The sequence below is a fragment of the Myotis nattereri genome (genome assembly GCF_964212035.1).
Source record: "Myotis nattereri genome assembly, chromosome: 6".
NCBI classification, from domain to species: domain Eukaryota; kingdom Metazoa; phylum Chordata; class Mammalia; order Chiroptera; family Vespertilionidae; genus Myotis; species Myotis nattereri.
The window spans coordinates 22,473,091-22,494,784 of record NC_138081.1 but is presented as its reverse complement, the minus strand read 5'-3'; the positions used below and the strand labels follow the sequence as shown (position 1 = coordinate 22,494,784).

General features: G+C 38.0%; 1 protein-coding gene across 1 annotated transcript in view; it reads left to right on the top strand.

The window, feature by feature from the left end:
* PKHD1 (PKHD1 ciliary IPT domain containing fibrocystin/polyductin) overlaps positions 1-21,694 on the top strand; it is a gene marked incomplete at its 5' end in the record, with an annotated part of 392,126 nt that overhangs the window by 173,941 nt on the left and 196,491 nt on the right. The window contains 3 exons of the mRNA XM_081094978.1: positions 3,694-3,828; positions 10,764-10,899; positions 13,636-13,882. Of these exons, the coding sequence (XP_080951104.1) occupies positions 3,694-3,828; positions 10,764-10,899; positions 13,636-13,882 (518 nt within the window). The remainder of the gene's footprint in view (positions 1-3,693; positions 3,829-10,763; positions 10,900-13,635; positions 13,883-21,694) is intronic.

Below are 21,694 nucleotides of genomic sequence, written 5' to 3'. Positions count from 1 at the left end.
AACCCTAACTTAACTCTGGTGCCATGTCACATATAGAAATTTTTTGATATTTGAAACCATAGTAAAGCAAAGATTTATATTTTTGATATTTATTTTATATATTTAAATGCCATTTAACAAAGAAAAGTCAACCAAAAAATGAGTTCGCGTGTCACCTCTGACATGCATGTCATAGGTTCGCCATCACTGATCTAGTAGAAACATTTGTTGAGTGCCCTCTTATGCAGAGAAGCAATCATGCCTTTCAGAAGCTTAAATTCTATTTCCAGGCTCTTGAATAACTTTGTTCTAGAGGAAATAACCCAATGAAACAAAAATATTAAAGGGAAATCATTAAAATCAGTTTCTCAAGTTCTGTAACCAAAGTGCTGAATTCATGAAAAAATGTCTATCCTTAAAGATTAAACTCTTGTGCACTAAAAGTCCAGATAATAAGAATGCTTTTGAAACTTCACTTTTATGAGTAAAGGAAAGTAATTAAAAGGAAAGTAATTAAAGTAACTTCCCTCAGAACAATCTGAAAAAAATAAGGTGGACTTACACTTTCTTTTTTCAAAACATACTATAAAGCAATAGTACATTTAGATCATGTGGTATTGACACAAAGATAGAAATATAGTTCAATAGAATAGAATTAAGTCCAGAAATAAACCATACTATGGTCAACTGATTTCTGGCAAGGATGCCAAGACCAATCAATGGAGGAAATAATAATCTTTTCAACAAATGGCGCTGGAACAAATAGAGAGACACATGCAAAGGATTGAAACTGGATCTTTTCCTCATACTATTAACAAAAATTAACTCAAAATGCTCCAAAAACCTAAACGTGAGAGCAAAAAAAATTATAAAACTGATAGAAGAAAACAAAGGAGTAAATCTTTATGATGTCGGATTAAGCAACAGATCCTTGGATATGACACCAAAAGAATAAGGAACAAAAGAAAATAAGATAAGTTTAACTTTATCAAAATTAAAAATGTATGTTTCAATGGATCGCATCAAGAAGTGAAAATACAGCCGATGGAATGGGAAACAATATCTGCAAGTCATATATGAAAAGGGCTTATATCTAAAATAAATAGAGAACTCTTTTGATAAAAATATAAATAACCCAATTAAAAAATGAGCAAAGACATTTCCCCAGCGATTCATAAATGGCCAATATGCATATGAAAATATGTTCAACATGATCAGTTATTAGAGATGCAAAACCACGGTGAGATACGACCACTTCATACCCTGATGGCTAGAATATAAGTGGTAAGTGTTGGCAAAGGTTTTGAGAAATTGGAACTGTGAGAAATGCTCACTTGTTTAAATTCAAATAACAGACTCAGAGACAGAAGTATGGTGAAAACGAGACTTACACGTTCTCAAGAGCAGGTGTCTATCCAGTTGTACAGGCACATCTGGGACAGTGAACACAGCCCATTTATTCAGTCCCTCCTCTGGTTCATTATGGGCTGAGTACTATGGGGTCACCTGTTTCCTCATACGTTGCCTAAGTCTTACTGTCTCCCATTGGGCCATTCAAACAAAATTGGGCTGAGCCCCTTTCTAGTTGCCTCCACCATGATGCTGGCCCACATCCACAGTTCCTTGCTGTTACATCCTCGTCCCTTCCTACATTCTGTTTGCCCTGGGGAAATGCAGCAACCATTTCCATCAAAAGCCGGCCATGCTAGAGGTGGCTCACAGAGGCCCATTTCCTACGGAACCTTCATACACTGCTGGTGAGAATTTAAAATGGTCTAGGTGCTTTGGAAAACAGCCTGGCAGTTTCTCAAGTGATTACAAAAGATGCCATATGATCCATTAATTTTACTCCTAGGTATATATCAAAGAAAAATAAAAACATATATCCTCACAGAAACATATACACAGATGTCTATAGCAGTGTTATTCATAATAGCCAAAAGGTGGACAAATGGACAAATATAGTGTGGTACCTTAAGACAGTGGAATAATATCAGCCATAAAATGAATCAAGTACTATACTGCAACATGGATGAACCTTGAAAACATTATGTGAGGAAAGAAGCCAGTCACAAAGCCCACATACTAAGTGATTCCACTCATATGAAAGACCAGAAGAGAGAAATCTATAGAGACAGAAAGAGGATTAATGGTTGCTTAGGGCTAAAGGATATGGTGTTTCTTCTTGAAGTGAAAATGTTCTGAAATTGAGTCTGGTGATAGTTGCACATATCTGTGAATGTACTAAAACATTTTAATTGTAAACTTTTAATAGGTGAATTGTATGGTGTGTGTATATCAATAAAGCTGTTAAAAAAGAAAAAAATAACAACCTCTTCTGTACATAGCCATGTAAACTCAAATGTTCCCTCTTCCTATCCGTGTGACCTTAGGCAAATCCCTTGTTTCTTTCTCATTTGTAAAATGGAAATAGTTATAGAACCTAAATGATAAGGTTGTTTTGTGAGTTACATAAGTGCCTGCATATAAAGTGCCTAGAAAAGTGCCCCAGTCTTTCTGGGTGTATAATAATAGCTGTTGTTAATAAGCAGTGTTGGGTGGTGATAGAACGATGTTGATAATAATGATGACTCTGGAAATGCTAACATTTAGAAGTGCCTTCTGCATCATAAGAAGCACATTGTTTTAAAATTTCTTAAACTTTCATTATTAGATAGTTTTCATTTTTTTGCTATTGGGTGTTGATTTCCATTAGTAATTACCAGGTTCTCCAGTTAATGCCAGATGTTAGCTGTTTTTAAATATGAGTTATTTGCCAGAACTTGAGATACCTGTAATTGGGTAACAATTGTGACAAGATCACACCTATTTAACTTAAGTAAAGCTTTGTATCTTCAAAAATCTATCATTTTTATAAAAGTTATTGATGCATTCAGAAAGGGAAATGCAAGCTATTTAATTCTTGAAAATTCTAGCATAAAGCACAATACTATGATAAATCAAGGCTACCTTGGCCTTAATTAATAGGAAACTTCCACTTTAAGATATAAAGGCAACCATGACCCTATTTAATGAATAAGGAATGATTCTGTTAGGTTAATTGTTAGCCCTGATCTCCACCCTGGTTTAAAGATGGTTGAATGAAGAAGACATCTAAGAGAGAAGTTAGATGTCTTTTCCAAGATCGCCTAGTTCGTTAATATCAGTGCTAGGTGAAAATGAAAGGTTCTGTACCACCAATTACTGGGATTCTTTCAACTTTATTAATCTAATTTTGTTAATACTTGATCCCAGTTTGGGCCTGCCAACATAACCTGTCATAAATATTTGTTCACAGAATGTATTTTGAGTCTGTAGTCATGTTCAATTACTTATTTCACATTTACAATTTTCTGACAATATTAGTTAATATATACTACTGAAGAAAATGTTAAATACTGGGGTTCTTGGATGCTATATTTTTCTCCACTAATTTTGTGTAATTTGGAAATGGCAAGTTTATTTTAGAAATGTGAAGAATTCACATTGACCTTTTTAGTGTGTCAATTATTATGAGGAGAAATGAAAAGTATAGAGTGGGTGTTACTAAAGAGGACTAGTTAGTGCTGACCGCACGGCAACTTTGGGATGTCTGTGCAGATATCGATGGGCAAAAGCATGGTTACTTATACTTAATTAATAAGTTACCAGAAATCTGCAAGCAAAGCCAAGCCTGAGAACTTTGCCATAACATCCACTGATTTTTTTAAACAGATTTTCAGAACTAGCAATCTTCACCTGAAAAACTTCCAAGTTTATTCATGCAGAGATTTTGGAATTGATATCTTGGAAAGTGATGCAAATACTTTACTTACTGACAGCTTATTCCTTGGTCATTTTGCTCACCAGGTAAGTACCTACGTGTGGTTGTTTTAGGTTGTCCATCAACAGCATCCTATGTGATGGGCTCCCTGGCGACCCAGGATATGTAATTTTAATAGCATTCTTCAGTGAATCTTAATATTTAACTGGTAAAAGTTAGAGGAGCTTTTTATTTGTAACAGTGGCAGTATTTATCATAAAATTCAAATATATCCAAGGATTCAATGTTATAAGTTAATATAAATCATAAAAATCATGAGTAGCTTGCAGAATTTTTATTTGGTTGCAATATAGCATTATTATCCATACCAATTAAATAATACATCTAATAATTTTAAGTTAGTTTATTCTAACCTCACAATAATTATAGAATAGCATGATTTCATATTGTCTCTCTGCATCGTGGTTTGCCAAGGTTCTACAGCAACATTTTGTTCATAGGGTCCTTACTGCTCTATTTAGGGTGCCCTCCCCCAAAATAGGTAATATAAATTTACATTGTTTACTATAGTGTACTACCTCTTATGTTACTCCCTAATACTTCCTTAAGTGTGGTGTTAAAGAACAAAATTCAACAAAGTAAACTTGAAGATCTAATTGGCTTTATTAATCGATTCATTAACAGGGAAGTATCCTATGTAAAGAAAGCTCTGAGTGGTTGTACAAAACACAAGGTTTTTAAAGGCAAAAGGGTGTGGCAGGGGAGTTCTCCCCCACCTCCCTCCACTTTATTTTTTCCCCATCTCCATTTATCCACTTTATACCTGTCCATGAGCGTGCGCTTGTGCTCTCTCTTTCTCTCTCTCTCTCTCTCTCTCTCTCTCTCTCTCTCTCTCTCACTCAAAATATATTTTTATTGATTTTTTTTGCAGAGAGGAAGGGAAAGGGACAGAGAGTTAGAAACATCTATCAGCTGCCTCCTGCACATCTCCTATTGGGGATGTGCCCACAACCAAGGTACATGCCCTTGACCAGAATTGAACCTGGGACCTTTCAGTCCGCAGGTCAACGCTCTATCAACTGAGACAAACCGGTTAGGGCTCTTCTCTCTTTTTCTTTTGCTCAATCAACCCCGCCTCCCTCCCAACACACGCAGGGGAGTTCTTAGCAAAGGAAAAGAAAGGATTATTTTTAAACCAGGTCATCTTTGGCGGAGGGAAGGGCAGTGGTTTTACCAAGCAGATTTTGCCTCACCAGTGATGCTCAGGAAACTTCAGACTGATTGGTTTAACATTCCATTCCTGAGAGAGGCTGAAACTGCAGTTAGGTTAATTATTAGCTTTGGTTTGGTGACTTGGCTAAGCAGAAGTGACTCCATCTTGGCCTGTTGTCTCTCTTTCTCTCTCTTTTTTTAACTGTGGATTTCTACATGATAAACATAAAGACTGTAGAGCACGTCTGTGGCACTGCAAGGCCAGGATACCACACTGTAGATGAGGCAAAGAGTTCCTCCCAGAAGAGAAGTACCTCTTCTCCTCCAGAGAAGCCCATGGTTCCCATTGATCTCAGTAAGGCTTCAGACCTATAGAGGGGCCCCTCAGTCCTTGTTTTGAAAGATGTACATGCATATGCATTGCCATAATAATCGCAGATGGAAGGGAACTAAGGTACTTCTGAGAACCAAGGAAAGAGCATTCTCTTTAGTTTGTTCCTGAATGCTTTGGCCAGTTGAAATTTAAATGATAATTATTGACTTTTGTAATTCCCTTTGAAATTACTTCATAGCTCTAGATATAAATATTAAGATTAAAAAATTCCTTTGGTTTCTACATTTTTCTTGTTTAGTTTTCAAACGTAGTTAAATCTCTTTTGAACCATCCTTTCCATGAGGAATATCTGCCAGTTTTTCCTTTTCTCTGAAAGGATTACCACCTTGAGAAATGATTTTTTTAGACTGCATAGTTTCCAACAGAAGATGGGACTCAGATTTAGATTCTGATATACCATAGTTCAAAGCCTCTTAAATGTTTCCAAAATAACCTTCGAGGAGATGCTAAAAACCAAATGTCCATCAAGCTGAGTAACTGTCCTGGTAAATTAATGTCACAACATCTTAATTGATGCTAAGTAGACATCATAATCAATGGGTGAGTGACATAAATTAAGATATAAATTTTGACAGAAGGATGGTTATCATGAGATAATAAAAATAATCATATTCCTGAGATGGGACTGCATTACAGCTGAGGGCCTCTTAAGTCGTTTAACAGGTAAGTGCAGGACAAAAGCCCCTGGATGGGAAATGTTAAGCACTCGGTTCTAGGGGAGATCTAGATCCTGGTTAGGCATCCAAATATTAAAACCATGTCATTTTAGAGCTAAATATTACCGAAGTGTTAATCTAGTTAGAATTCTTGAATTTACAGGTGAAGAAATAGGGGCTTTAGGAAATCAAGTGAAAGCCCAAGATCCATGCCTAGTAGTGTGGAGGTGGGACCACCTGGATGGCCTTCCACTTCTGATCAAATACTTTCTCAGTTACACATGGAAAATAGCTTTGACAATGACATGCATTAGTACCAATTTCATTATTTCCTGATGCGTTTTCCATGGAAGGCTAGCCCCAAGAGAGGGTCTAAGAAAAGGAAATTCTTAGGTTAATAATAGTTAGGGTATGCTGCTTATCACACCTCTCATCCCCTGAATTTCACATCATATTTTAACACATTAAAGGCTCTGCAGAGCCTAGGGTGAAAAACAAACAAGAGCCATATCTCTGAATCTTTATTTAACACAATAATGTTTAGATTTATTTGGGAACCTTTTATTGACATAAGAAACTGTGTCAGTTGTTTAAACAAAAAGAGAGACCTGACCTCTGTTGTTGTGGAACTGATGTTAGGCTCCAACTTCTGTGCCTGCCATTTCTTTACGAATTAAGATTTTCTGAGAATTTGGCCTATTATTCTTAGACCTTCCACCCACATATAATTGGTGGCACACAATTATCAGTGAATCATATTCTAAAACAAACACTAGTTTCTGAAGGCCTTGTTATTATTGGAAAGAATTTTATTATTTTTTGGCCTCTAACTAGCATATCTATAATAATAAAGGCATAATATGCTAATTAGACTGGACGTCCTTCCGGACAAAGCCTGGGCTGCTAGGGAAGCCTGGGTCCCGGGTGCCAGAGGGAAGCCAGTGCCAGCAGCTGGGAGAAGGAAGGCCTACTCTTCCACGAATTTTGTGCATTGGCCTTTAGTTAGTGTATATGTTGGTACTCTCACACCCAACATTACCTTTATATTGAGATGAGTAGAATAATTTCCAGTGAGGGTGGCTTTAATATACAAGACAAAGTGATGCACTCTATCATCACTATACTATCCATCCTAGTTTGGTTGTGCAATTGGTTTAAACTGGTTGTCCTAGCATTTATCCAACTAGCACCCCCTTTCAAACTTTCAAAACTGTTCTGCTTTGGATATATATTATGCTCACCCTGCTTTTGAAAGTATCTGTAGGATGCTTGCCTTTTTGTTGTTATTAATTTGAGCAGATGATACTACTTTTAAAAATATCTTATTCAGACAGATGCTAATGGGCTTAGTTAATTTTTCCTCCTATTTCTCTAGGGATCCCTTCCCATTTTCACTGGTGGATTTGTCTTCCTCAATTTAGACCTTTCATTTTTTTATTTCTCTAAAGTCTGTTGTAGGGGCCCTTCTCTTCTCAATGTACTTGCTCTCCCTGGGAGAAATCTCATTTTCTCTAGTGATTTCAATTACCATCCGCACACTGATGTCTCCCATACATTTGCATTTATTTCTACCATCTCATTTTGTGCTTTCAGTTTGCAGTGCTTTCTTTGTCTCTACTTTAAAACTTGATTTGTCTTGCATTGAGTAGTGTCATTCATATATATACTCATTTTACAGTTATTAATTCTGTGTAATTATGTTCATTATTGGATTTAAATTTTTAACATGCCTGCTTGTCTTAAAATCTAAATTACATCAGCACTGTTAAACTTTACCTGAGCAATGCAAGGACTTCAAACACTTTTCTTTCTTTACCTTCACATCTAGTGTTTTACTTTTCTGTAGTATTTTGTTCCGCTGAATAAAATAAAAGTTTTATAGAAATATCATATTAATGGAGATAGGTACAGAAATCACAAGCAAAGATCTCAATGGATTTTTAAAAAGCAAAAATCATGTGCATAGCACCCTGTCAATAATAGAACATTACCACTTCCTCTGAAGCCCCTCATGCCTCCTCTCATTTAACCCAACCCCCAGACCCCTGCCTGAAGAGGGACATTTTTCAGACTCCTATAGACATAGATTGGTTTCAGATCTGTTTTTGAAGTTTATATAAATGGAATCATAGAGCAAAGTAGCTCTGTAGTGTCTGGCTTCTTTGGCACGACACGATGTCTACAAGATTCATTCATTTTTTATGTTATCATACTTTATTCTTCTAATTGCTATGCAGTTTTCTACTTCATGACTGTACCACAGTTTTGTGTGTGTTGTTTTTTTAAATGGAATATTGCTCTTGATAGATATTTGATTATTTGCAGTTTGGGGTCATTACAGATGAAGTGTTATGTCAGTGTCTCTATATGTGCATGCACTTCTGTTGAATATATGCAAAGTTGTAAACTGCTGGCTCAGAGGATGTCCCTCCAGCCTAGGGGATAATGCCAAACAGTAGTCCCAAGTGCTCACACTTGTACTCGCATGCGGGAGAGGGGTTTCACAGCTGCGTCCTGGTATTTCTCTTGACCAGTATCCGGGCTAGTTTCTCCATCTCCCCATTACTGCTCCTCACTCCCACATCGTCCTCCTTTCTGATGTAATTCCTCATCTATTAGAGTGTAGCCTGTAGTAACTTTCTTAACAAATTAAGGGTCCATGGAAGGTAAAGGTTTTGAGCTACAAATAGAGAACCCCTTATTAGTAGGTTGTTGGTTATAGAATACCAGGTTAAGTCACTTTGAATTGTTATTTTGAAGGCAATGTTTCAGTATCTTCTAGCTTCTAGTTTTGAGGTTGAACAGTTTTAAGGTCCTCTAATTCTAGGTCTTTTTTTTTTTTTTTAAAATGTTTTTATTGATTTTTAAATAGAGGAAAGGAGAGGGAGAGAGAGAAGAAACGTTCATGAGGGAGAAACATTGAGTGGCTGCCTCCTGCATGCCCCTTACTGGGGATTGAGCTGCAACCCTGGCATGTGCCCTGACCGGGAATCAACTGGGGACCCCTTGGGCCATGGGACGATGCTCAATCCACTGCCACACCTCCTGGGCTAATTCTAGGACTTTTATGTGGAACCTTTTAGTTGCTTTTTTGGATCTTTTTAGGATCTTGTCTTTGTTCCTGATGTTTTGCAACTTCAATATGATGTACCTTGAGTGGCTTTTTGTCCTATCCATGGTGTTAGCCACTGGATGAGAACTTTCAGTCTTATTTCTTTGAGAATTTTATAATTCTCTCCTCTTTATTTTCCTTTTTTGAAAACTATCATTATTTGGATATTGGACCTCCTAAATTGGCTTTCTAATCTTCTTAAGTTTCGCTGATTTCCCAACTGTATTTTTATTCTACTTTCTAGGCTATCTTGTCATTTTGTTCTTACTGGATTTGTTATTTCTGCGCTCCTGTTTTCATTCTCTTTTTCTTTCTGACTCCCACCCACCTCCTTTTCTTTGGCTGCTTCTCCTAGCTTCATGGATAAAGTCTATTTATTTCTCTGTGGTTATTAATGGTGATATTTTAAGTTTTCTCCTGATTTCTATACTGCCCTTTTCTTCCACTGTTTTTCTTTTGTTTGTTTCTATCACTCTTTCCTGTTGGAAGTCTCTGAAAATTTCTGCTAATCCTCAAATGTACAGTGGAGCACTAACAACTTGATTAGATGGAGTTTGCTGAAGAAATTTTGTGGTTAAATACTGGAAGCAATTTTTTTTTAGGTTTTTAAATTTTAATTTTTATATTAACATACATTAAATATAAAATGTATATGACTTTTTTGTAGTTGTCGTTAATCCTTACCCCAGGATATTTTTCCCACTGACTTTTTAGAGAGAGTAGAAGGGAGGAGGAGAAACACACAGAGAGAAACATCAATGTGAGAGAGACATATCGATTGGTTGCCTCTTGCACACGACCAGGGTCGGAGCCTGCAACTGAGGTACTTGCCCTTGACCAGAATTGATCCTGGGACCCTTCAGTCTGTGGGCCGTCACTCTATCCACTGAGCCAAACCAGCGAGTGCCGGACATTTTTTTGATGTACAATGTCTGGTTTTTAACATATGTATAGACTGGTGTAACCACCTCCACCACAATCAAGATGCAGAACAATTGCATCAACCCCATAAACTCCTTCCAGCTCCATCTTTGTAGCCACGTCCTCCTCTCACATCAGCCCCTGGGAATCACTCATCTATTCTCTGTCTTTTCAACAATCATTAAAAGGAACCAGATAGTGTGAAACCTTTGGCACATGCCCTCACCCGCCTTGTGTCTGTGTCTATTGGTTATGCTTATATACATGCATACAAACCCTTTGGTTGATCTCTACATCCTTCCTCCACCCTCCCCTACCTTCCCTCTCAGGTTTGACAGTCTTGAACATAATTTTCATTTCTCAAAGGTAAACACCTAGGAGTTGAATTACTAGGCCGTTTGATAAGGGTATGTTTAACTGGATCAGAAACTGCCAAACTATTTGCCACAGTGACTGTGCCATTTTGTGCTCCCACCAGCAATATATGAGAATTTTAGTTGTTCCTTATCCTCATTAGCATTCGGTATCATCACAAGTTTTTACTTATCATTCTCATAAAAATACAGTGTATTTTATGGTGATCCTTTGTCGTGTATATGACTTGTAAGTATTTTCTCCCAGTCTGTAGCTTGTCTTTTTATTCTCTTAATTGTTCCTATTTGTGCATTACAAATTGTACTAGTTCTCTTCTTTTTCTTACCTTCTTTTCCCCCTTGTGAATCATAGGGAAGCCTGTGTATGTCAGCAGGGATCAAAACTCCCAAAAGATGGGAACTGATGGTATCTAACACAACTTTTGTTAATTTTGATCTCACTGGCTGCGTGTCCATCAGAACCTGTTCGGGCTGTTCCCGAGGACAGGGTAAGTTGATTGAACAGATAAGACAAACAGTAAATAAGGCCAACACTCAAGTAAATATGATAAATAGAGGCAAAGCCTTGTGACTCATTATTTCTTTCAGTTATAAAATTGCATCAGTAGAAACTGCGGCTCAAATCCCCTAAAATAAATCCTAGAGGAGGCCAGGTATGCTCAATAGGGCTCCTGTAGCTCCCCATTCGTCTATCACCCTATTATTAGTGTCTCTGCTGGACTCTGAGCTTCACAAAGGCCGGGATTATGTCTCTTCTGACAGTGTTATCATTAGTACCTAGTAGCCTGTGCCTAAAAGGCTCATTGATTAAATTAATGGATAAAGATGAATGGATAGACATATGAATATAAACTAACATACATGCAATCTTTACTGAAGGAGCCAGAACTTAGTACTTTATGTTTTCAGCAGCCCAAGGTTTGTTGTATGCACAAAGAGAAGCATAGGAATTTTTGTTCAATTGTTAACCACATCTCAGAGGTGGTGAGGAATACCTTGGAGGACTCATGGGCTAAGGTGAAAAGGAGTGGGGAGCAATCTAGTTGATTTGATCTTTGTAAACAGCCAAACCAAGTAATTCAAGTAAATATGCTCTTGTGGTTTGAATCACCAATTTAGATAATTGTTTGTTTTTTTAATTAAATGAATAATCAGCAAGTCTCCACTTTACTTTTTTTTTTTCCTTTTGAATAAGCAGAGCCAAAGACTGTTTTTATTTGGGTGGCATCTGACTTAAATTTGTAAATAATAGGAATAAAAATAACTTAGGACATTCACTTCAAATCACAACTCTTCAGTTCTTTAAAGCTTCATTGTTTCATATCATTTATAAGACACTGAAAAAAGCACTCTGTTCCTTATGAGCTCTAATTCCTTCTCACTGCATAATCTTGCTAAGTCATACTGTTTGTTTCAAAACTGTCTATTCCAGGTTTGTTTAAGGAACTGGGGCGTGCAAAGATGAAAAACACATAGCTCTTCTCTTCCAGGAGCTCTTGATCTAGGCCCAAAAGTAAATGTTTAATCTAGTCTCTGTACTAGAGTGTGATGAGTACAATCCTAGAAAACTGAACAAGGTCAGTGAAAAGAGCAAGGAAGGAGGTCAGGTGAGATTTCATAGAAGTGACTCTTTAAAAAAAATATTTTTTAAAAATTGATTTTAGAGAGAAAGGAAGTGAGAGGGAGAGAGAGAAACATCTATTGGATGCCTTCTGCACGCCCCCTACCAGGGATCAAGCCAGTAACCTGTGCTTGTGCCCTGGCTGGGAATTGAATCAACGGCATTTTGAGGCATGGGATAATGCTCAGCCAACTGAGCCACACCGGCCAGGGCCATAGGGATGACTCTTAAGCAGGGTTTTGAAAGGTGAATGGATATTTGCAAGAGAGACTGTGCCAAGAAGAGTTTCTAAGTATTAAGAATACCATATGCAAAAAATTAAAATCCCAATAGGACTGAATTGTAGTTTCAGGTAGTTGTGGTATGAGATGAACTTTAGAAGTTTCCAGAAGTTAATCACGGAGTCCTCAATGTGGGACTTAATTCACTGCATGGACTCCTCTGGGATGCCGAGTGAAAGCATCAGGGCTTCTATTTCTCTGTATCTTATTCTTTTTTATTTTCCTTTTTGTCTATTTCACAGTATACATAATGAAGATGTATAGTCACATATGTACAGAGAGATAAGTGCTTAATGAAAAGATTTCAATGACAGGGCTGTGTGATTTAGAAGACCACTGCCATAGTTCCTTCCTGGGCAACCAGACGAGTGGCAGTTCTGACAAATCACATGGAGGTGGTGTGAGAGACAGACTGCTGAGAAGTATAGCTCTAGAGCATCGGTTCTCAACCTGTGGGTCGCGACCCCTTTGGGGGTCGAACCACCCTTTCACAGGGGTCGCCTAAGACCATCAGAAAACACATATATAATTACATATTGTTTTTGTGATTAATCACTATGCTTTAATTATGTTCAATTCGTAACAATGAAATTGGGGGTCACCACAACATGAGGAACTGTATTAAAGGGTCACGGCATTAGGAAGGTTGAGAACCACTGGTAGAGCTAATACTTAAAAAGTGTGTTACTATTACTCTTTGTCCACATGATTGAAAGTTGCTTTTGAGGGTAAATCTTCCAAGTATAACCCTCAGAAGAGGTGGGGTTAAACTCACCACAGAAAAACTGGAGCAGACAGATGGAAAGACTAAACCAAGACACCTTTAGTAGTTAGTAATTAGTAAGTTAGTGTTCCGTGTCTCTATTTCCCACTAGAACGGTTTCTCACCCTTGGCACTATTAGTATTTTGGGCTGGATAGTTTTTTGTTGTGGGGACTATCTTGTGCATTGAGGAAGTTAATCAGCATCCCTTCCTCTACCCAACAGATGTCAATATCACTGCCATCTACGTAATTGTGACAGCCCCAAATGATTCCAAATAGGGCCAGATGTCCCCTGGAGGGCAAAATGACCCCTGGTTGAGAATCACTGCCCTAAAATACAGACTATATGAAGGCAGTATCATATTGCTCTTGTTTTCCACTGTTTCTCCAGTACATATCACAGAGCCTGGCATACACTAAGCACTCATGATTTTTTTTCTTGAACAAAACTGTATAAATACGTAATTTAAAGTACTGAATATATCCCAGCAAATTCAGCTCCCATTTGTTATAATAACCTTCTGTGCCTTATGTAACACTCTTATTTCCATTTTATAGGTGGATTTACTGTGAAGACGAACCAGTTAAAGTTTACAAACTCTCCCAACGTAGTAGCATTTCCATTTCCTCATGCAGCAATTTTGGAAGACTTGGATGGGTCTCTGTCTGGGAAAAATGGAAGTCACATTCTTGCTTCCATGGAAACCCTCTCAGATTCTTGTTTGGTCAGTGCCAGATTCAGTCAGATTGTCCCTGGAAGTGTCTGTGGAGAAGATGTTTTCTTTCATCGTATGTCTATTGGATTGTAAGTTGAATTTACTTTTTAGTTTAGCAGTGAGCATGCATGTATCATTCAGGCTGTTAAGATTTATACACTTGATCTTAGCCAAAAGGCCGAGAAGTGATGTTGAGGTTTATAAAAGGGAAATTGTTTCCTAGATTCTATTTTAAGTATTTAGTTCTACATAAGAGATGGTGAATAATTTTGACAGCTGTCAAATCATACATTTATGATTATGGTAATTTTAGACTGATTCAAATGGCAGCTAACTTTCAATATTACTGGACCAGAACTCATAGTCCATGACCTCTTATTGACATTTTGAGCTAATAGCTTCCTCTTGAAAAGATTTGCAACCAACAGAAAATTTGACGTGTATTTAAGTTAATATATTTTTATTGATTTCAAAGAGGAAAAGGAGAGGGAGAAAAAGATAGAAACAACAATGATGAGAGAGAAACATCCATTGGTTGCCTCCTATACATCGCCTATGACCCACAACCTACAACCTGGGCATGTGCCCTGACTGGGAATTGAACGGTGACCTCCTGGTTCATGGGTCGATACTCAACTACTGAGCCACACTGTCTGGGAGAAATGTACTTAAATTAAAAGTATTATTAAAGCTCTAGCCAGCTTGGCTCAGTGGATAGAGCATCAGCCTGCGGACTGAAGGGTCCCAGGTTCGATTCCGGCCAAGGGCACATGCCTGGGTTGTGGGCTCGAGCCCCAGTAGGGGGCGTGCAGGAGGCAGCCGATCAATGATTCTCTCTCATCATTGATGTTTCTATTTCTCTCTCCTTCTCCCTTCCTCTCTGAAATCAATAAAGAAATATATATTTAAAAAAGTATTATTAAAAATTCCAATAATGTCCATTCTCATCTACACATGTTTACTCTCCCCAAGCTCTTTTTAAGTGTTCATATGCTCCAGGGAAGCAATAGCTTTACTTGCAAAGTTGCTTCACTCCAGTTCATTTTCCTTGTTAATTTCATGAACTATTGGATTTTTACAATACATTTCCTATTAATATTGGAGCAAGGACCCTTTGGTTATGCTAGTCAAACTACCATTAAGTCAGCAGCTGGGGTCTTTATAATGCATAATAGGATTGCTTCTGCGCTCTTTAATTTCCAGGTAATGATTGTTGAGTGTCTGGGGTTCTATCTTTTACCTGTTTCAAACATTGTATATATTTAGCCACACTTCTTTCCTTCCTTCCTTTTAAGTGTTTTAACTGCAGGAATACTAACTAAGTCAAGTGATTCAGCTAGAGCATGTTGGCATCTGTTTTAAGCCAGTAAAGTCCAGAGAGTAAGTCCCTATGGTCAGTATTGCACAGTCTGCATTTTGAATGCCTATGGAATCAGTATTTTGACATTCTGTTTTAAAAGCCTTAGTAAAACACTGCTAGCATCAACTAATTTGAAATTATTTTTCTACTTTTGCTGTCCAGACTGTGTATTATTCTATGTAATGTTAATGGGTCCAATTCCAGTGAGTAAAATAGCAGTGTGGAGGGATATATTTTAATTTTTAATCATTTTGATTGTGCAAAGCATGACTTTTTAAAAATTCTCACAGATGCATCCCAGGTTTTATTGTTATTTTAGTGATTTTTACCAAAGGTGTCTTAATGAGTGTTTTCATATTTATAAGTTAATGATTTATTTATTTTTTTATGGCCTAATTTTACATATGTCTCCTTTTCCCCTATTTGAAACACATCCCCCCCCCCCCGATTTATTTCTTAGATGCATTTTTTTCAAATGAGGAAAATTAAAATGGATTCGTATAATTAAAGAGAACATTATGTGTTTCTATGACACTTGTCTGTGTTCTTTATACTCCTTTTTTATGCCTTATTTTGAAACCTTTTGGGACACTGTCTCTTACAGAGGCACTTAGTGCTGGTGTGAGAAGGCTCTAATCTTCCTGAGCATCTGTTCTTGGAGAGCTTTAGGACAGGACACTCAGGTCCTTACCTTAGCAGCACTTAGGGACCGACAAGGTTAAAAAAAATAATAATCCCAAAACACTATTCCAAGCTGATTCAAAAGGCTTTTTTACTAGGGTGAAAAACTTGTCTTGGTTTGTCTGGACTTTTCCTGGTTTTAAAATAGAAAGTCTCATGTTCTAGAAACTTCTTCAGTCTTGAGAAAACCAGGATGGTTGGTCACTCTACTCTCTATGATTATATTACAAATTTTCAGGTTGATCCACAGGTCTATGGACAGATCCCCAACTATCCCGAGTTAGCGCCAGGGAAGTGTCAGGTATGTCTCTTGGCTCTGGAGTCCCCACCTCTAGGATAAGGTGATTGCATCAGATGGTCTCTAGGGACTTGCTTGTCAAAGTGCACCAGCCTCCCCGGGGTTCTGTTAGAAGAGGGAATCAAAGACTCCGCCCCAGACCTCCTGAGTCAGGACCCTCAGGTGATTTATATTCAAGTTTGAGAAGCACTGCCCTCAGGTCCTTCTAACCTTACCCTTCTATGACTCTACCCCTCGCATTTGTGCTGAGTGACTTGATCTTTGTCCCAGAGCATTATAACCTCATTAGGAATATGTCAGAGCTAATGAGCAATTTGAATTCAGCGTGGATACAAACTTTGCTGCATTTCAGGGAGACAGGATTAATTTGTTGTGCTACTTGCCCTGGAGCAAGCACCCTAAGAGTTGATTTACAAAGCTCTCACAGTCATGATCTTTTGGGGTTGCATGCTGATGGAGATCTGATATGGCACAAGCACCCTGCTGTCTTCACTTTCCACTCTTACCCCCTCCCTCACAATGAGGTCCCAGAGTGTGGCCTTGCATAGCTCTGTAAACAAGGCACCACATTTTCCTTTTGCAAACCGCCAAATGATTGGAATGGAATTTCTTCCTTTGAAGTCCCCCCCCCCCCCATGGTCCCATTTCACTATTAGTTTTTTGTTTGGCATTGGCAACCTTCTGTCCCTGCCCCTCACTACCTTTTTTAAGTCAGATGGGTACCCACATTTGTGAGGCTTCCTGTTTTATAGCTTCCTTGGACTCCACCCTAGCAGTTGGGTTGACAGGCATGTAAATATTTCATCTGTATAGAACTGTCAACCTCTATAGGGCAAAGTTTAGTTTTACGCTTTGTTAAAATGCCAACAGACTTGACATGCAGGAGAGCTGCTTACATTGTTCTCTCCCTCGCTCACCAGTTCTAAAACAGGCTTTCCTAGGAGCCACAGGTGTTCTGGATCCTGTTCTTTTCCCAGCTTCTCTTTCTACCAATCTGATCTGCCCAGCTCACCCTTCCTGATAAGGCAGGGATGGAGTTAGCCCTACCAATGTAAGGCAGAGCTTCATTTCGGAAAACTACATCAGTGACTCATTTTCTCCAGAGGTTCCATAATGATGACATGCCTAACATAGTGCTTGGATTTATCCATCCCCAAACTTAGATAAATGTTTGCTTTTACACAGGGATAATTACATGGAATGAGCATACTATCCCCAATAATATATTTTTTCCTATATGTCAGTTGGAGCTGTTCTTTTAAAATTATTTTATTTTATTTTAAATCTTTACTGAAAGTATTATCTATGTCCCCCTTTTCCCCATTGATCTCTTCTAGCCCGCCCCTGCCCCCCTCCCCCCAGCCTCAGGCCTTCACCACCCCATGGTCTGTGTCCATGGGCTATGCATTTTTGTGTGCTCCTTCCAGATCTTCTTTATAAGCTCCTTTCCTCGTCTCTTAAGTGCTGGGTGTTTCTTAGGATTCTGTGAGGAGCTTTCCTTTCTCTCAAGTCATCCTCTTCCCAGATGATCTGGGATATTTCACCACTTCACTTAACATTCATTGATGCTCCTTAACTAATAAAAAAAAAAACAACAAAAAAAACATTCATTGATGCTTCCAGGTTTTCTTTATTTAATCTCTACTGAGCTCCAGACCACTAATCCAACTGCCCTTAGGATTGGCACTGTCCAATAATGTAGCCACATATGGCTCATTCAAAATTGAGATGTGCCATAATTCTAAATTATACACCACATTTTTAAGACTCACTATGAAAAAAGAATGTAAAAGATCTTAATAATTTGGTTATATTGATTATGTTGAAATGATAATATTTTGGATACACTGGGCTAAATATATTATTATAATAATTTACCTTTTTTCTTTTTAATATAGCTACTATAAAATTTAAGATTATGTCTTCGGCTTACATTAATGATTTGCATTATATTTCTATTGAACAGCAATGCTTTAAATATTTTTACTGGAGTGTTTAATAGGCATCTAAAACCTGACTTGCCAAAACTCAGTTTTACAGTCTTTATCCCCAGGGGAGGGGGATAAAGAGGGGAAACATCATTGATGTTTCTATCTCTCTCTCCTCCCTTCCTCTCTGAAATCAATAAAGAAATATATATTTTAAAAAGTATTATTAAAAATTCCAATAATGTCCATTCCCATTTACACATATTTACTCTCCCCAAGCTCTTTTTAAGTGTTCATATGCTCTAGGGAAGCAATAGCTGATGCCTTCCTATTACTTGCAAAGTTGCTTCACTCCAGTTCATTTTCCTTGTTAATTTCATGAACTATTGGATTTGTACAATACATTTCCTATTAATATTGGAGCAAGGACCCTTTGGTTATGCTAGTCAAACTACCATTAAGTAGTTTCCCTCGGGATTCTGAGAAATGCTTATTTCACACGTAAATCATCTACCAAGTACAGTCCATTTTACTTCTCCCCAAAATTCCTCTTGAGTGTTTCTACGTATGTCCTTCCCAACTTCCTCCCCTAGTCCAGGCCACCATACCGCTTACCTGTATAATCACAACAGCTTCTTAGCTTGCCACCTTGCTATGCTCCCGTCCTTGAACTTTATAATTGCAGATCTGGTCCTGCTCTTCATTCATTCCCTTGTCTGAAACTTTTAAAGTTTTCCCAGTGCCTTTAAATGAAAGTCCAGCATTTTAAGTATCTCCTGAGCCCTTTATGACCCGCTTCCCGTTTATAATTCTAGCATCGTCTCTCAACACTGCCCCCTTCCTTGCAGTTTGTCTCGGCCACACTCACCTTCGTTGTGCTTTTCCATTCATAATGTTCAACTCCCGTTGAACTCAGCATGGAAGTCATTGTCTCTGGTAAACTTCTCTGAGTTTTCTGTACAGGTTTCGATAGCCTTGCTGTGTGCTGGCCCCATATACTTGCACTAACCAATATTCATAGACCCTACATAGCTTTAAAAATTTCCCATCTCTTCTTGTAGATGGTATGCCGTGTGAGAATAGGGTTTCTATTGTGTGTGTGTGTGTATTTGGATTATAGTACCTATTACCATTTTGAAACATAATGATTCTATAAAATTAGTATTGAACAAATAAATATAAGTAAAAAAATTGTGGACTCCCCCAAACCTTCTTCCTCTAGTGCCCTTATGCCCATTTCTCTCTTCGGACATATTTATAATGAGCCCATGGCACTCAGCTTTTCTTCAGAAGACCCAGGATTAAAGTGCTATCTCCAGTCCTTATTTCTAAAATTCATAGGAACATCTAATACTTAAGATTGTCATTTCATAATGTCTCTGGGTGTTTGCTTTCCTATGACTATCAGCTGACCAGATGATTTATTTAGCAACTGATTCTTCCTCTACTTTGTTCCTACCCCACCCCTGTTGAATCAGCAGTTAATCTACATTAGCAATTATTTTCTTGCCCTGGAAGTATTGATGCATAGACTTCTGATGGAGAGAATGAGAAGTCAACCCTCAAAATTACCATCTGGGAATTACTATTATTATGACTATTATTATTATTGCTTTATAGTACTCATTAGCTCCTTCAATTGTCATAGACTTATTAAAATGACAGTGAATCAGTTTTTTCAGTTATTCACTATATTGAGTGTGGGGGGAATTAGAGGAGTTTAAAAGATGTTGTAGGTTGGCGAGCCAGTCTTTTTGAGTTTTTATAGGATGTTCATAAAATAAAGTCAAGACATATGCATATATTTGATATAAATTTTTAAATATGAAGAATAGAGAAGTAATTAAGAATCATTTGTAGGTACAAGACATAGCTCCCTCTCCCCCAACTTCATAGGTGTAGTCTTTTGGCAAGTTACTCCACCTCTTTTTGCTTCAGTTCTCACATCAGTAAAATGGGCATAATGGTATTATTTATCTCACGTGGTTGGTGCCTGACATGTAGTAAGTGCTCAGTATATGTTGTCTTTAAGAAGTCTCTATTTTATTTTGGTGATTTACAAAGCAACATATAAACATGCTACTATCTAAATAAAATACTAGAGATTATATGTTTCTGAGAAACAAATGTCTGGCAAAGAAATTAGGTTTACTCAACTGTACCTTAATCCAATTCTTGAAAAACAGGGAATACTTTTGTATAGTTCCATGATGTTACACTGCGCCAGGTACACCTCCCAGGTAGTTATAGAATCTGGAATAATTCAGGACATAGTCTTTGATTCATTGTTACCCAAAGCTTTCTGTTTCTTCTTCCCTGCTTCTCTTGGAAAAGAAAGTGTTAATGCTCATGTTGATCACCTTGACTCTTAGATCTTGCTTAATATCCTCTCCTGTAGTGCTTGCATTCGGTTTTTACCTATATAACTGTTCTTAATGTGTCAGTGTTCAAAGTATGAGGCACCCCCTGCCTCTGTGATGCAAAAGTAAAGAAGAGTTCAAATGGAAATTTTGGCCTACCTTTTCCTTTAATAATCGCCTAACTCTACTTCCTAGGGATAAATAGGCACAGCATCACTAATGGCATCCGTTCATTCCTCAAAAGCAAAAACCAAACAAAGAAAAACCTATGTGAGACAGAAAAATTCCAAGAAGCATCATCCTCTCTTGGCAGCAGAAGTTACAGAAGTAAAACAGACAAATCTTTTTTTTTTAAAATATATTTTATTGATTTTTTACAGAGAGGAAGGGAGAGGGATAGAGAGTTAGAAACATCGATGAGAGAGAAACATCGATCAGCTGCCTCCTGCACACCCCCTACTGGGGATGTCCCCACAACCAAGGTACATGCCCTTGACTGGAATCGAACCTGGGACCCTTCAGTCCACAGGCTGACGCTCTGTCCACTGAGCCAAACCAGTTAGGGCAGACAAATCTTTAAAAATCATAATGAACCCCCAAACTGAGGAATATCCTCAAATATGTCACTGAACTTGGCTTTGGAAAGAGAGGCTGACAATGAGCTTGTGAGCTGGTGTCAGTCAGCTCCTCCATAGCACCAGATGTGTGTAGAGCAGTGGTTCTCAACCTTCTGGCCCTTTAAATACAGTTCCTCATATTGTGACCCAACCGTAAAATTATTTTCGTTGCTACTTCATAACTGTAATGTTGCTACTGTTATGAATCGTAATGTAAATATCTGATATGCAGGGTGGTCTTAGGCGACCCCTGTGAAAGGGTCGTTCAACCGCCAAAGGGGTCGCGACCCACAGGTTGAGAACCACTGGTGTGGAGAGTGCATGTGCATGTGTGTGTGTGTATGTGTATGAGAGGACAAGGTTCTTAGTCTAATTCCTTGCCTGATGCATAACATTATTTTTCAATATCCCTGACAGGTAGTTGTCTACCTTCTGGGTGTATAGTTTTAATAGTGGTCTTCTCATGTTCTGAAGAAACCATTCCAACTAGATTCAATAGTTCAAGAGAAGAGATGCAATGGTATAGGAAGGATCATGTTAGATAGGATGATAGACATCTGTTGCTTCTCTCCATGGATTAAGATAGAATAAGCAAGAAGTATTGTCCTAAGTGTGTTGCAAAAACTGTAGGGACTATGTTTGAGGAGGTGGTAGGTG